The sequence below is a fragment of the Papilio machaon genome, chromosome 24 (genome assembly GCF_912999745.1).
Source record: "Papilio machaon chromosome 24, ilPapMach1.1, whole genome shotgun sequence".
In the NCBI taxonomy this organism is placed as follows: Eukaryota; Metazoa; Arthropoda; class Insecta; order Lepidoptera; family Papilionidae; genus Papilio; species Papilio machaon.
The window spans coordinates 5919725-5933492 of record NC_060009.1 but is presented as its reverse complement, the minus strand read 5'-3'; the positions used below and the strand labels follow the sequence as shown (position 1 = coordinate 5933492).

At 36.4% G+C, this 13768-nt stretch overlaps 2 protein-coding genes across 2 annotated transcripts; both read left to right on the top strand.

The window, feature by feature from the left end:
* The first annotated feature begins 191 nt into the window (after positions 1-191).
* Positions 192-1213, top strand: LOC106714001 (protein tonB2). The gene has a single exon (XM_014506912.2). It carries the CDS (start codon positions 277-279, stop codon positions 1051-1053), a length of 777 nt encoding a protein of 258 aa, XP_014362398.2. The 5' UTR covers positions 192-276; the 3' UTR covers positions 1054-1213.
* Positions 1214-2793: 1580 nt separating this feature from the next.
* LOC106714000 lies at positions 2794-9306 on the top strand. Its single transcript, XM_045684023.1, has 5 exons — positions 2794-3018; positions 3858-4712; positions 5118-5250; positions 7866-8080; positions 8996-9306. The coding sequence occupies exons 1-5, from the start codon at positions 2893-2895 to the stop codon at positions 9257-9259; spliced, it is 1593 nt and encodes a 530-aa protein (XP_045539979.1). The 5' UTR covers positions 2794-2892; the 3' UTR covers positions 9260-9306.
* Positions 9307-13768: the final 4462 nt, after the last annotated feature.

Genomic DNA, 13768 nt, shown 5'->3' with positions numbered 1-13768 from the left:
TTTTTATTCAAGAATTCTCAGCTCCCAGTTATTTATGTACCAGTCTATACGTTTATTATTTTGTTTTTGTGATATACGACGACTAACTAATGACTAATACTGTATGAGTCAAATAGAAGTGTCGAACGTGGACAGGTTTATCATTGACCGAGATAAGATACTCGATCTAGAGCTCTATAAATAAATTGGTGCAAGATAACACTCACTAGTACTTTCTAAAACTGCTTAAGTGGTGTGACAGGTGTTCATTTTGTTCTATTTAAAAGTTGTGTAAAAATGAGTTACCCTCCACCCGGCCCACCGCCACCGCCATATTACGGCGCCCCTCCCCCGCCTTGGCCTATTCCACCTCCCTATAGTTACCCGGCTCCTCCGTCTACCTATCAACCCCCTCAGCATTCACATCAGTACCCCCCGGCGCCGGATCACAGTCAGAGTGGCCAGCCCGCCCCCTATCCTTACTTCGTGCCGGGGACCATGATGGTACCAATTCCTATCCCACAGGAGCCTCCCAGCCAACCTACTTATATAACCAACTACATATACCATGGAGAGACAGCCGCGACCAGCTCCGAGCCGGTGCAAGTAGCTGAGAGTTCTGGAGACTTTGATTGGATTCCCACAACCGCGACGACGGCGGGACATCTGACAGGCAAGGCCGTGCTAGGCGGCCACGAGGGATGGGATGGAAGCCCGCTTTGGGTGATCCGGTCCTGGCACAACGGAGACCTGATCCCCGGCAAGCTGTCAGTCAGACACAACGCGGCATCAGTCATGTACAATGGGAAGGAGATTCCGGTGCAGAACATCGAAGTACTCTGCGCGAGGCCGGAGAACTTGCGATGGGTGCCGGCGTCAAACGGGAATGTACCTCCTGGCGCAATTCCTGGCGGGAAGACGATATCTGGAGAGACACTGTACATCGGCCGGGCTCGACACCAGCTGTCTATCACACCGGGCAAGGTGCATCCCAGCCACAACGCGTGCTACATCGGCTTCGGCGGCGCAGAGGTCGTGCATAAGATGTACGATGTCCTCTGCAGGATTAGTTGAACCTTTGATGAACTCACAGTGATCAACATTAACGTATTAAAAAAAACAGAAAGATATTTGATACAGTATTAAAATATTTTGCGTGCCATTTTATCTTCTATTGATAAGCGCTGATAACGTAAAATGAACCGGATTTTGATATTGTTTTCAGAACATTAGTAAGTAATAATGTAAATATTTTTTTTTCTATGTTTAAATAAATACATATGTAAATAATTTGTGTTCATTCGTTGTGTTCGTCACAAGACAAAACATATATCAAATTAGTATCAGATAGTATCTTCATGATATTATAATCAGTATAAAAAACAACAAAACACCTTTGGTTTAGATTCCTTCAAAAGGCGATAATGACGTCATGCTTTCGAAAAAAATATTAGGTTATCATAATATGACTACTATGAGTTAATGCGACAGCTTTGTATACAGTAAGGTGCAAAGGAATAATAATTATTTTAGACCAGTAAGTACCAGCTGTTGTGGGAAGGAGTGCGAAACATGTGAGACATCTAAATGAATGATATCATCCGCACATTTGACCCTTGTTGCACTTTGACTAACGCCACGTACCGTGAACACGACTTTATATGTATATTCGGAATTAAGATACTTTGAGATTAAATGTCAGGAATAGTTACATTTGGGTATATACTACAATTACGACCTAAACAAGTAACAATAATTGCAGCCTAAAATTTGGGTCGTGAAAGAACCTTTACTTCAGTGCCGGCGTTAGGATAGGGTGTAGTTGGGCGACCGCCCAGGGCCTTGAACAGAACCACAGGTTTGCCGCACAAATAACCTTGTTAAATCCGCCTCAAAGTCGTGGTAGAAAAATGAGGACACCGTAGAAATTTCACGCAGGGTGCTAGTCTACTAGGTCTATAGGTACTAGGATAGGTCTACCAAAACCGTTAGTAACTTGGCTTCTCATAACATTGGCTTACAGATTACTTCTTTTATAGTCTTTAACTTCAACTCTCCTTCTGCTATGCATTTTTGGCTTCTTAATGATTCCTTCTTTTTAATTCTAACTTTCCCTTGCTTTTCCAAGGCTGTTCTATTACAAAACTGCATGCTACTTATTGTATAAGATAATAAACAACTTTGCGATAAATGCGCACATTACCGACGACCTCACGGCAGTAACGTGTTTAGGAATAACTCGATAATATGAGGTCAAATGGGGAGAGAGCTATAACCTTATTATGCGCAGGGACGAGTCAAATTGGAGGTCGCGACCTTATAAAAGTTATATGTAAAAGCATCCGTTGTAATCATTATCTGACGTACTGCATACTAAAATTTCTATGATACTATTTACTAGTAGCTAATTAGAATTCTAGTTGGATACACACAGTAAAATAATACGTAATGTTTGTATAGCAAATTAGCACATTTGATAAAACATTCGAAATACTCTGTATCTGATATGTACAGATCAAACACAGACGTCCAATCAAGCAAATGAAGGCTCGAGTTGGCCACTCACACTGTGACGCCGGTTGAAGCTGGAGAGGTCGCTTTATGTGGAGTGTAATTAGTATGCTCCATCCTCTCAATGGGACATTTGATTATAGTGAATATTGCACGCGTTTTGTGTTGTCTTACGGTGCGGTGAAGTCTTAGAAGGGATTCCTGTTAACGACTTTGAATGTTCTTTTACTTTTTTGTGTTATAGTGCAATAAATTAAATGAAGGTTACATAAATAAATTATAATTTAAATATTTGTAAAATAATACTGTGTTTGTGTAATTTGGTTACTTTGATAATTATCTCGGAGTTGCGAATAAAAATAATTTCAAGTTAAACATTCTATATATTTATTTATGTGAAATATGGAACCAGTAAATAAATTAGAAGAATGGAGTCATGAAGAAGTGTTTTCGGTGCTCCAGCGATGGGAGATGGAAGAGTTTTGTGAATTTGTGAAAGAAAAGCAGTTGGATGGCAAAAATTTAATGGTAAGCTTTCTTAAGAGATGGTACCTCAGAGACTGATATATTTACGATAAAAGCTCTCATTACTTTGTATTATATCAAATTTAGGTATAAAAGTAGTTTTTTTATCAAATTTTAAATTAAAGATGTGGTCTTACAACGTTCTTCAACTTGATCAATTAAAACAATTGAGGCAATCACGATGTGACACCATGATTTGTCTGGAAAATTTAAATATGATGACACATCTCAAACCAAACTCTCAAAAGTAACTATTGCTTGTGGACAAAAATTTAATTAAGTGTTTGAAGTAAAAGATACCTTAACATTATAAATGTGACGATGGATGGATGGATGGTTGTATGTATGGATGTTTATTAGAAGGTATCACCGGAACAACTTAATGGATCTACATGAAGGCACAGATGTAGAACATAGTCTGGAAGAACACATTTGTTATTTATGAAGTTTTTTTTACTCCGCGTGAACAGAGTCGGACGTTAGCTAGTAATAAATAATTGAAACGATAGGAATAGTTCGACCACTCGGAAGTATCAGCAACAAATGCTTGAGTTCAAAGACAACGACAATCAAACAAGCTGGCTAATGAAGCGGCGGCCGACGAACTTGCTAATTGATTACTTGTTCAGTACTTCCGAGAGGATCAATGTCTTCTGAGAGGACCACGGCATGAGAAACGCGAATATAAAACTTAAGTCGTATGGTATACTTACTCTATATAACTTGACTACTCTCGTTACTTACTTACAATCACATTACGCCATCGTTCTAAAATCGATTTAAAAAAAATTCAAAAGAAAGTTTTTTCTTCTCAATAATTTCTGCTATCGTTTCTTTTACAGAATGTTACAGAAGGCATTATAAAGCTATGGAAGCCAAAGGCTGATGCAAAAAAAATGCTACTTTTTCTTAAAGATTTGAAAGAAAACCCCGATAAGTACGTGATTTTACCATCATCCAAAAAGGAGATAGTAAAAGTAAGCAAGGAGACAAATATATGTCCAGAAAGTCAATATCAGACAGTCACGGTAAGAAAGACGAGAGAAGAAGTCAACGTAAATACTGTAGAGGAAATATTGAAGAAGATCGTACCTGCTAAGAGTTTCCTTTACAGAAATCAGCAGAAGAGAACAGAGAAAGCCGTGACGTCATATTTGCCGATGGATGCAGGAACAACAAGGAAGAAGAGTTTCTTTCGTCTCAGTTCATACGAATACCCTTTCTTTGATATTCGATTAAGATTTTCAAAAATAGAAAATAACACAGATAGGGGATACTATTCAGTTAAATCGAACCGTTACTGTATCCAAAAGTCATGTAAAAAGCAAGAAGTTAAAACGAAATATAAATCTTTACCATCACCAGAACCGATTTCCAACAATATTATTGAAGATCATTTTTATGAAGATTTAAATTATAATGAAATGAATAAAATTAACGATACAAAAGAAACGTCTCCTAGTGGCCAAGGAGTCCAAGTTAAACCTTGTATGGTGAAAATTCAGGAGCTATTTCAGTCTTTTAAATTTCCTTTCTTTAGGAAAAGTGAAGAAGTATTACCAACTAGGAAAATATCTAAGGAAGAGAAAGACGGAAATATTTATGAAAATAATGACAGTGTTTTAAATATGTATGACTCCATACATGTAATGCATGATGATGCCAAAGCTGAGAGTAAAGAAGAAAAACAAGTAAGTGTTTTTTTATTTACTTAAACATTACTTAATCTGTTAAAATTAATTTATCTTCATCACTTATTCTAAATTTTTTGCATGAAAAAAAATCTTTTTAAATTAATTTGATCTTTTCAAGTCACAGAATTCTTAAAAAAGATTTTACAAAGTTTCCGTAGGCCGGTAACATAATTTGAGATGCCTCTCCGCTCCTTAATTACATAATTTCTGGGCCAGTTTGTTCCTAAAAACATTAACTACGGATGAAAGAAAATTCGTTATAAATCTGATTTGTTAAAAAATAAAACTGGTAACCATCACGTCTATTCCAAAAAAAAAAAACCAAATGTATTTGGAAAGTTGGAAAGAAAAATACGGATATAGAGTCATACCTAACTAGCAGTAAATGGCACCTTCAACTGCTTGTAGACTCTGCCGGTGGAGGAGTACTTGGAGCCGGTGCAGTTGCATCAGGAGTACTGCGACGTGCGCCGTCGCCACGAAGACTCCCTGCTCGGTTACATTATGAACTACTTCGAAAATAGATTTGGGGTTAGACGAGGTAACCATACAACCAAAAAGCTATATTATAAGTACTAGATCTATATTTTGTCTTTTTCAAAAAATTTTTTTTTCAACCCGCTGTTGTGTAAGAATCAAATGCCACAGATTGATAACGAGTTACTAACTAATTTAGAAAACAATTACTAAATAGCTTATTGTAATATACCATATGGAATATACTCTGCTCTACATGTAATCAAACTGAGTACCTTATAAGTGTAATTGCCACCCGCAGTGTATATTTCTCTAACTAAATGTACATTAAGCTTCTCCATTAGCGACTATTTAACAACTCTGAACGTGTCAGTAAAACACTCAGTATTTTATTCAAGTACTTCAGTAAATTAAGTTACATAATATCTTAGCTCGGGACATTCTTGAGACATCACGTAAGACGATGAGACAGAGGTCAAAGAACTAAAGATGTAATGTGGCTAAAAGGTCCCGAAGGCCGTGAGTGTCGAGGGGACTGGGCCTGTAAGTGCGGGGGGGTAACACATCACTACGTAAGGCCAATGTCACCGCGGAAAGTGCGCACCCCAAAGTGCGTTTGAGCTGAGGAAATGATAATAATAACGAATAATGCTATTCGACATAATTTCCGACACGGATTTCTCACTGGCTGTCTATCACACCGAAACAGATATGAAATGTTATATGTTTTTAACTATTGCCCATTTTGAAGTTCACTGGGATATGACCATTGGTGAAATGAATTTTCAGGCATGTATTAGGCCTTTACTTAAAGATATTTTTGAAAGAACATTCTGTTTCTTTTAGACCGTATTAATGTTACGTAGCGTTTGTTGCCACGGTGTGAAAGGCGGCCGTTCCGCTCAAAAGCTCGACTTCGCACAATTAAATTAGCGAAATCTAATAAGATGTAGCTGGTAGAGGCGAGGGGGGGGGGCAGCGGGGGTAAACGAGCGCTGACGTTTAATAATTCATGCCGTCAATCTGGAGTACGCAAAAATCGCCGAGGCGGAATAAAAACGGTACGCCTAGAGTATTTTAATAGCAAAAAGATAACAGGAATAATATCACAAGATATTACATATAACACGTTTTTGTAACTATTACATTACTTGAATTTGGAAAAAAGTAAAAATAATTACTTTCTCATACTACAAGTGCGACATTTTGTTTTTATTTTTCGAAACATCATGTGGACGACATGTGTGAAGTGATGTGAATAGTCTGTTCGATAAAGTATGTACTTATTACGTTTTTGTTTTCGAAATCGATTTTACTTTATTTTTGAGTAGATTTCGTTACTATATCAAATATTTTCTTTTGTCAAAAAAAACACAAATTTGTTAAATCAGTAAGCATTGAAATATCATTTCACTTTTGTAAGTTAGTAACTACTACATCTATGCCTTTTCGATTCCTGATTTAAGTAATAAAATATGAATTTCTGTTATCCGAAATAAAGAAATTTGAATTTGAATTAAAAATTAACCTATTTATTTCGATATAAAGGGAACATCACTAGTGTACTGTCGTAGAATTTTTATTAATGAGACAAAATAAAAACATTTTGTTTGTGGGACATCTTTAGTTGAGATGCAGCGCGGCCGTAGGAAAGTAACGTCATATTGTTTTAAGTAGCAAGTTATACGAAAAGTGATAAAAGTGCCAGGAAAGTGTTTAAACTGTACTAAGCATTAATAAAAATACGTGATAATCATACACAAATAGGCTATAGTTAATTTTTCAAGTATTTTTTTTAAAATCTGAAACAACTCTTTAATACATTTTAAAAAGCTTCATAACCAGTGAGTCTATGTTCAACATTAGCTCACTCCATCATAATCTGGCGTTAACGAAGATCGAAGCTCTGTCATTGTGCTGTGTGTACTCCGTTGCCTAGCAACCGCCCTGTCCCCTCCAGCACCAAGCCATGATTCATTAGCTACCGACGAGTGTAATTGATGGTGACTAACTGCCGACACCCGAGTATGATCTACTTCCTAAACGATCCTGTCTTAACGTAACCTTGATACCAATATCCTTGATTTTATGTTATTCTGGTACATGAAAAAAATAATACTCAGTTTTTATATTTAAAAAAATACTTTTTTTTAATTTATATGTAAAGTACTTAGTAGAATTTTCATAGAAAATCTACACTAAGGGAAAACTCTGAGTGTAAGTAGTTTAACAATTAAAGTCATAAATATAAACAGAGATATAGTTGTCTGTGAAACTTGGTAATTAAAATATTTAAGTTTTCGAAACTTGCACAATTTTTTTTCTGAAAAGGATATGGATTTTTTCGGCTCCTCATTTTGAAAATAAGCCGCAGTATATTAATTAACTTTTGGAATAATTAAAAACATTATTTAACCCTTAAATAAATCGATGTAGTGATAATGTTGTAAGTGACAAGGATGTGTTGGTGGATCAAAGTGAGCGTACCTCTGGTCCACAACCTGGGCTCCCGCGTCGCTGAAGACGCAGTAGACATCTTCTATCGTCTCTTCCATTGTCTCACTGACGTTGTTGCAGGTGAGACTTACTGCTGTTCTCATATTCGTTAGGATTCTAGCGCGTTCAAGTCATCAATTTCCATAGATTATATTAACTTGTTCGTTTGAACGTTTCTTCCAGAAACAAATGAAGGAACTCATTCCGAAGATTCAGAGACCGATTCAAAAGAATGCGAAGACAAATGGAGTACGAAGAAGACATGCAACATGGCGGCGCGCCCTCTGCCGGTGCCTGTCGAAAACGAGCCCTTCTATATGAACGTGGATCGTGCGGAGGCAGAGAACCTGCTGCGTGGACAGCCTGATGGGACATTTGTGCTCAGACCTTCCAGTCAGGTCAATGAAGTTTGCATGTTGATACTTTTGTAGCGTTAGTTCACGATTTATTTTAACGATAAAAAAAATAAAAGCTCTCACACCTGTAACAGAAAGAAGTAGGCATAATCTATGAATTCCGATTTGACACTAACTGAAAACAGTCGCAATTTTTTCTTGATAAAAAACGTTACTCAAATGAGAGTTCGAAACAAACAAGTAAACCTATGAATGTGAACATGAAAAAGGTTCTGTACTTGTAGGTTTATTGATATACCCACACTGCGTCACGCAACCCGGTTAACATAAAGTGTCCACAAACGATGTCAAACTCGTAAAACAAATATGTCTCGCGGATGCCAATTCCTTTCGCTTCGGAATCAAGAAATTCCTACATCATTGAAAGTGTTGTCCTATTTTACGCTCGACCGGATCCCTATCGGAAGGTCTAGAGTGATTTTATTTTTATTACCCTTGTCAACCCTTTGCTTGTTTTATTTACTTTTTTTTTACAATCCCAAGCCTTTCCATCGTATTGAACTAAAGGGAAGTGAAAAAGTAGACAAGTACAGAACACAGCTATAATAATTTCTTCGAAAGTTTGAGATGAAATAATTTTCAGATTGAGTAATATTTAATGTAATAAGGGAGCGAATACATCATGAACGTGTATTGATAAATTAAATGGTATTCAAAATGTATGTCTTGCAACCTGAATTTTAATGATGTGTTTTGTTATAGTAACCCAGCTCTTAACCACCATCCCACCTAATCTTAAGTGGCGATGTGGTCGAAAGATGGTACTTTATAAACTCAATTAACCCGCACGAGATCAGCGGGCTTAACTAAATCCTTATCAAGTTACGATGGCCTTGAGATTTAGTAGAGATATACAAGGTCTGAGGAAAATTTAATTTGTTCCATTTCTTTTCGCAGCCTAATCACGCGTACACTTTGAGTGTGTCGTGCGGCGGCGCGGTGCACAACGTGGGCGTGCGGCGGCGTGCGGACGGGCGGCTGGCTCTGGGTTTCGCGAGGCGCGGCGAGCGCAGCTTCCCCACCGTGACGTCATTGCTGCGTCACCACCGGCGTCGGCGGCTGCTGCTGGTGGCCGCGGGTGACGTCATCGGCGCAACGACGCTCGCTGATACTCCGCACTACTATCAGACGCCCAGCAGTCTACCCGTGTTGCACGTGTGACGTCATATGCTTCGTAATTCTACGAACGTCACATCCGTGACGAACACGTCACGTCACAATATTAAAGTTATACGGAGATGATCGTTTTCCAAACTTTAGTAAGTTATTCAAGAAATTCATGTAATAGTTTGTAATTGAATTAAATCTAGTTTTAACACTGTCTATTATCTACCATTACAATATAGCTTAATGCAATTTGTATTATGCAATAACATTTGAAATCTGCATACAATAAAAGTTTATTGTGAATTGTCGGATTTCATATTATAACTTGCATTCGCAGTCCCGTAGAGGCACCCGACGAGGCACGTATACGAGATCGTAGACGCTCTACGCAAATGTCATGACCTTTTTAATTTAGAAAATATTTTTGGAACAGTATTTTTTGTGCGATAAATTGTCGAAGGAGAGCACGAGCTTTTGGGAATATTATATTAAAATGTATTACGAGTCTAAGTTGAAATATTTTACGCCGCTGCGGGGATTATTACGAAGGATTATTACATTGTAAAATGTTTAAAATTGTTGTCTTATAAATTTAGGTAACGACTATTTATGTTCATCGTTAACCAAACTACGTTATTTAACGTTGAAATATGTATTTCATAATTAATATGTTTGAAATAAGTGTTTTAGTTTACCTTAAAGAATGGTTTAGACTTAAGAACTGATTTTATATAAAAGTTGTAAAAAAAAGAAACAATTTGTTTTTATTGTTGTTTTATAAATACAAGTACATGAGCGATGGAAACTCACGGGATATTCAACGCGTTGACAACTGGCCAGCTGTTCTTTTTACTTTTTTCTTGGTACTTATTCATTGAGAGCGTCGGACCCACGTAACTGTCATTCGAGCAATAACTGTCAAAGCCAAAGTAAATCTGAACTCACAAGTTCAACACTCGAACTGATTTCGTTATGAATTCCGATCGCGAAGTTAACTTGCCATCGATGAGGAATAAATCAAGGTGTTTTTATACAACTTTGAAATAGGATTTTTTCTCAAGAATTAGTATGTTTTATACATATTGATTTTGCAAAAATAACGAAGTTTATTCATCGACTCAAATGCTTCCCTTAATGAAAAACAAGATTATTGTCTAAGAATATTGATGCATTTTGAACATAATTTATTGACCTTTGAAATCAAAATGTCTTTGGTAGTTAGAACAATTTTCTACGATCAAAAGTAAGCCTTTTATTATTTAAATACTGGGCTCAGCAAACGTTGTATTTAAGAAGGAAAGAAAACGACTTGTTGCGTGCAAAATGTAATACCATTAAGTTATAAATCTGTACAAGATTGCAAATAAGTTAGGAGCTCTTAAGTTTATTAAAAAGTAAGCACGGACCATTTGTTATTCAAGTCATTGTGTAAGGAATACTTAATTTTTTTACATCGCTTTGTTTATGTTCTTTGTAAAAAAAAGAAAAACAATTACTTTAGATCGTTACATAACTTTATACATTCACTACAAAATAAATATGTACGTAATATTTTCCTCACCTTGTTTCTAAAACGATTATTAATAAATTGTACCTACGTTTGTTTTAGTTATAGATTTTGTTACAATAAAGCCAAACATCATAACGATTCTTTGAAATTGATCGTCGTATATCAAATCCCTCGGCAAATCTGACGCAATTGAACATAAAACCGGAATCGCTATACTACGTGACGCAGCCATCCTACCCGTTTCAAACTTTTAATGTAAGGAAAAGTTAGCATTTTCTATAAAGACAGCTTGTAATTTTCGATTTGTTTTTCACGTTATTTTTGAAAAACAATTCGAATCAACTTGTAACTAAGGAGTTTTTACATATTATATGAAGTTCGCAAACAAGAGACAGACAAGAGGAAGTAGAGAACAGATAATAGGCCATTTCTAAACCAATATGGCTTAGTGTACTTTAAGAAGGGAGCTTACCATGAAACAAAGGCCGGCAACGTCTTTATAGATCCTCTGGTATTGCAGATGCATGAACGTCGTTGATCACCTCGGTGTTCTCGCCGTTCGTTTGACCCTTTCTCTTATAAAAAAAAACCTTTACCTTTTTCTATCCGTCTCTAACACCATAAAGCAATTTTCCTTTTCATCCTTTATATATAATACACATAATACTTATGAATATAGTTTACACATACGTGTTAGATTGATTGCATGTTGCCGTGAGGTTAATAGCTGACTTCCTAACATAACGCGGCTCGATCGGAGTTTATTTTTCGATTAGTAAAAGTGTAGTAATGTGTATATGATGACTGTTATCGACACCAAACACCGACACTTAAAATAGTCAGTGTCGTAATGAACACGGCTATACTCGTAGCTAATGTAGTTTTTATATTACGAACAATGTTTACTTTAAGAACATAGTTTAATTTTACTTCAATGAAATAGTATCCTGGATGCGGGTTGCATAGGTCCTATCATCGTGGCGATCTTTGGGGGAGGCCTATGCCCAGCAGTGGGCGTTACGAAGCTGAATAGATAGATAGATAGAAAGAAAGTAGTAAGACACAATTGATAGGTTTCGATATACCGCTTTGCAACAGATGGAGGTTTGTAAGCGGTATAAATAAAACATTTCCAAAAAATATAAATGTTCTTAGCTCTTATTAGCTCAAAATAATCATATAAATTCAATTAAGAAGCTTCTTTTATATTTAATTTCAATTTTATTAAGTTAATTAGTTATTCATAGCGCTGCAAAAGATATGCTAGTTTCACATTGGCACTTTTGCTGTCTGGTTATGACTCAGATTTGCATCGCGAACGCGCGAAACCTGTTTGTATGATAATAATTCATGAATAATAACAAAAAAAAAGTTGACTGAATGCAATTTATGTAAACGTCAAATAGACTGAACGTCACGCGAAAATATCTCTGGCTATATAAACCAAAATACTCTCATGTTTTTTTATATATTTCTCGAGGAGTTTGTCCATGTACTTTCTTACAGTGAGTTCTACTATTTTTTTGGTCAGAATGTGTGTGGTAATACAATATGTTTTTGCACATAGTGTTTCTGAAGTGGAGTCTTACCATCTCATAGTAACAGATTTAATTTCAAGACTAACCGTAGGTTTCTAAGATCAAGATATCTGGATAAAACATAGCGTTATCCCTGTCATCTTTGAGAACAGAGGCAAATCTTTTCAACGGAGAATTTGGTTTCGGTAACCCACGGTAAGTAGTGTTTATGTTTAAAAGTCTGGTCTTGATAAAGTTAAAGAGTTTTTTGCAATAGGATTTACTATGTAGAATGATAAAATATCTTCATTATATACAATAATAAAGATAGCTTTGTCAGATATTCGAGAATGGATATATATGATATTACTTCACATAATTTCTTCAAAGTAAACTGAGAGGAGATTATATGGTTGTTAGAAAGTTATTTGAAATATGTACTCCCGGGCCGCGTGAATTTGGCTTCGCAATAAGGTCACGTACACACCGCCTGCGTGACGATTTATTTGTTTGTGGCAAACCTTTCACATTACATCTCGGGTAGAGGTAAATTAAGATGTTTTTTGTGCCCGTAGACATTCTCGCTTCGTATTCGAGAAGGACAAGATAGTCTACAGCTGCTGAAGATTTAGTTATTTTGTTTAATAGCTAGAGTTATCATAATAGTACTATTACTAGGTTAAACATGTTTTTTTTATTAGAACATACGACATCTTAAAACTCCGTTTTACATATACCTTATGCTAAAATACAGTAGTGAGTTCCTTTTTATTTTTTTATTTTTTTGAATTTGCTCTATACTGTTTTTTTTTTGTTAGACACTAAATAAATACATTTTTTATTTATTGGCTTAACAACAATCTGTGGTCATGGAGGCAGGCGTGTTATGGGGCTTTATCAATCGTCACAAATCCCTCCACGATCGCTGCATCTCTGTTTCGTAGGACCATTTGGGTGGACCGGTTAACCATGCTTAGTAGCGTACTGTGTTTCTTATTAGATAGTTATATTAATATTAAAAATTTGAGATCCTTATAAGGGTCTGCGCAGTTTATTATAAAGATTACCTGATAAATTTGTGGATTGTAAAGGTTATTTTTGTTGATATTTTATTTTAAATATTTATTTTTTGCAATTTTTTTTTTATATCAAAAGGTGCCAAACGAGCAAACGGCCATTTGGATTCGCCGAAATAGCGAGGTGACCGTTGCCCATAGACATCCGCAAATGCAGATGCGTTGCCTACCTTTAATCAACGGAGAAGGGGACGCTCAGAAAGGGGATATTTCTCCTTCCTATGCGTCCCCATCTTCCACCAAATCTACTTCCCTTTCCCATCCTTTCCTAATAGGAAAAGGGTGGGTAGGGAAAGAGGACTAAAATAAGGCCTCCGGGACCAACTCATCAGACGAAACGCGGAATTGCTTCCACTTCACGCCTGTCTTCTGTGTGGTCGTGGTATGGTCCGGGAGCCAGGTGCATTTTTTTGTCAATTATTTCCTCTCGAGCGAAACTTCGTAAAATGCATAAGGGACT

What these genes read in the sequence shown, in the direction of transcription:
- LOC106714001 (XM_014506912.2), top strand. Translation starts at nt 277, where the DNA reads ATGAGTTACCCTCCACCCGGCCCACCGCCACCGCCATATTACGGCGCC.
- LOC106714000 (XM_045684023.1), top strand. Translation starts at nt 2,893, where the DNA reads ATGGAACCAGTAAATAAATTAGAAGAATGGAGTCATGAAGAAGTGTTT. An exon ending in TAGATTTGGGGTTAGACGAG is followed by an intron (nt 5,251 to 7,865) that starts GTAACCATACAA and finishes CGTTTCTTCCAG; the next exon opens with AAACAAATGAAGGAACTCAT. An exon ending in TGCTCAGACCTTCCAGTCAG is followed by an intron (nt 8,081 to 8,995) that starts GTCAATGAAGTT and finishes TTCTTTTCGCAG; the next exon opens with CCTAATCACGCGTACACTTT.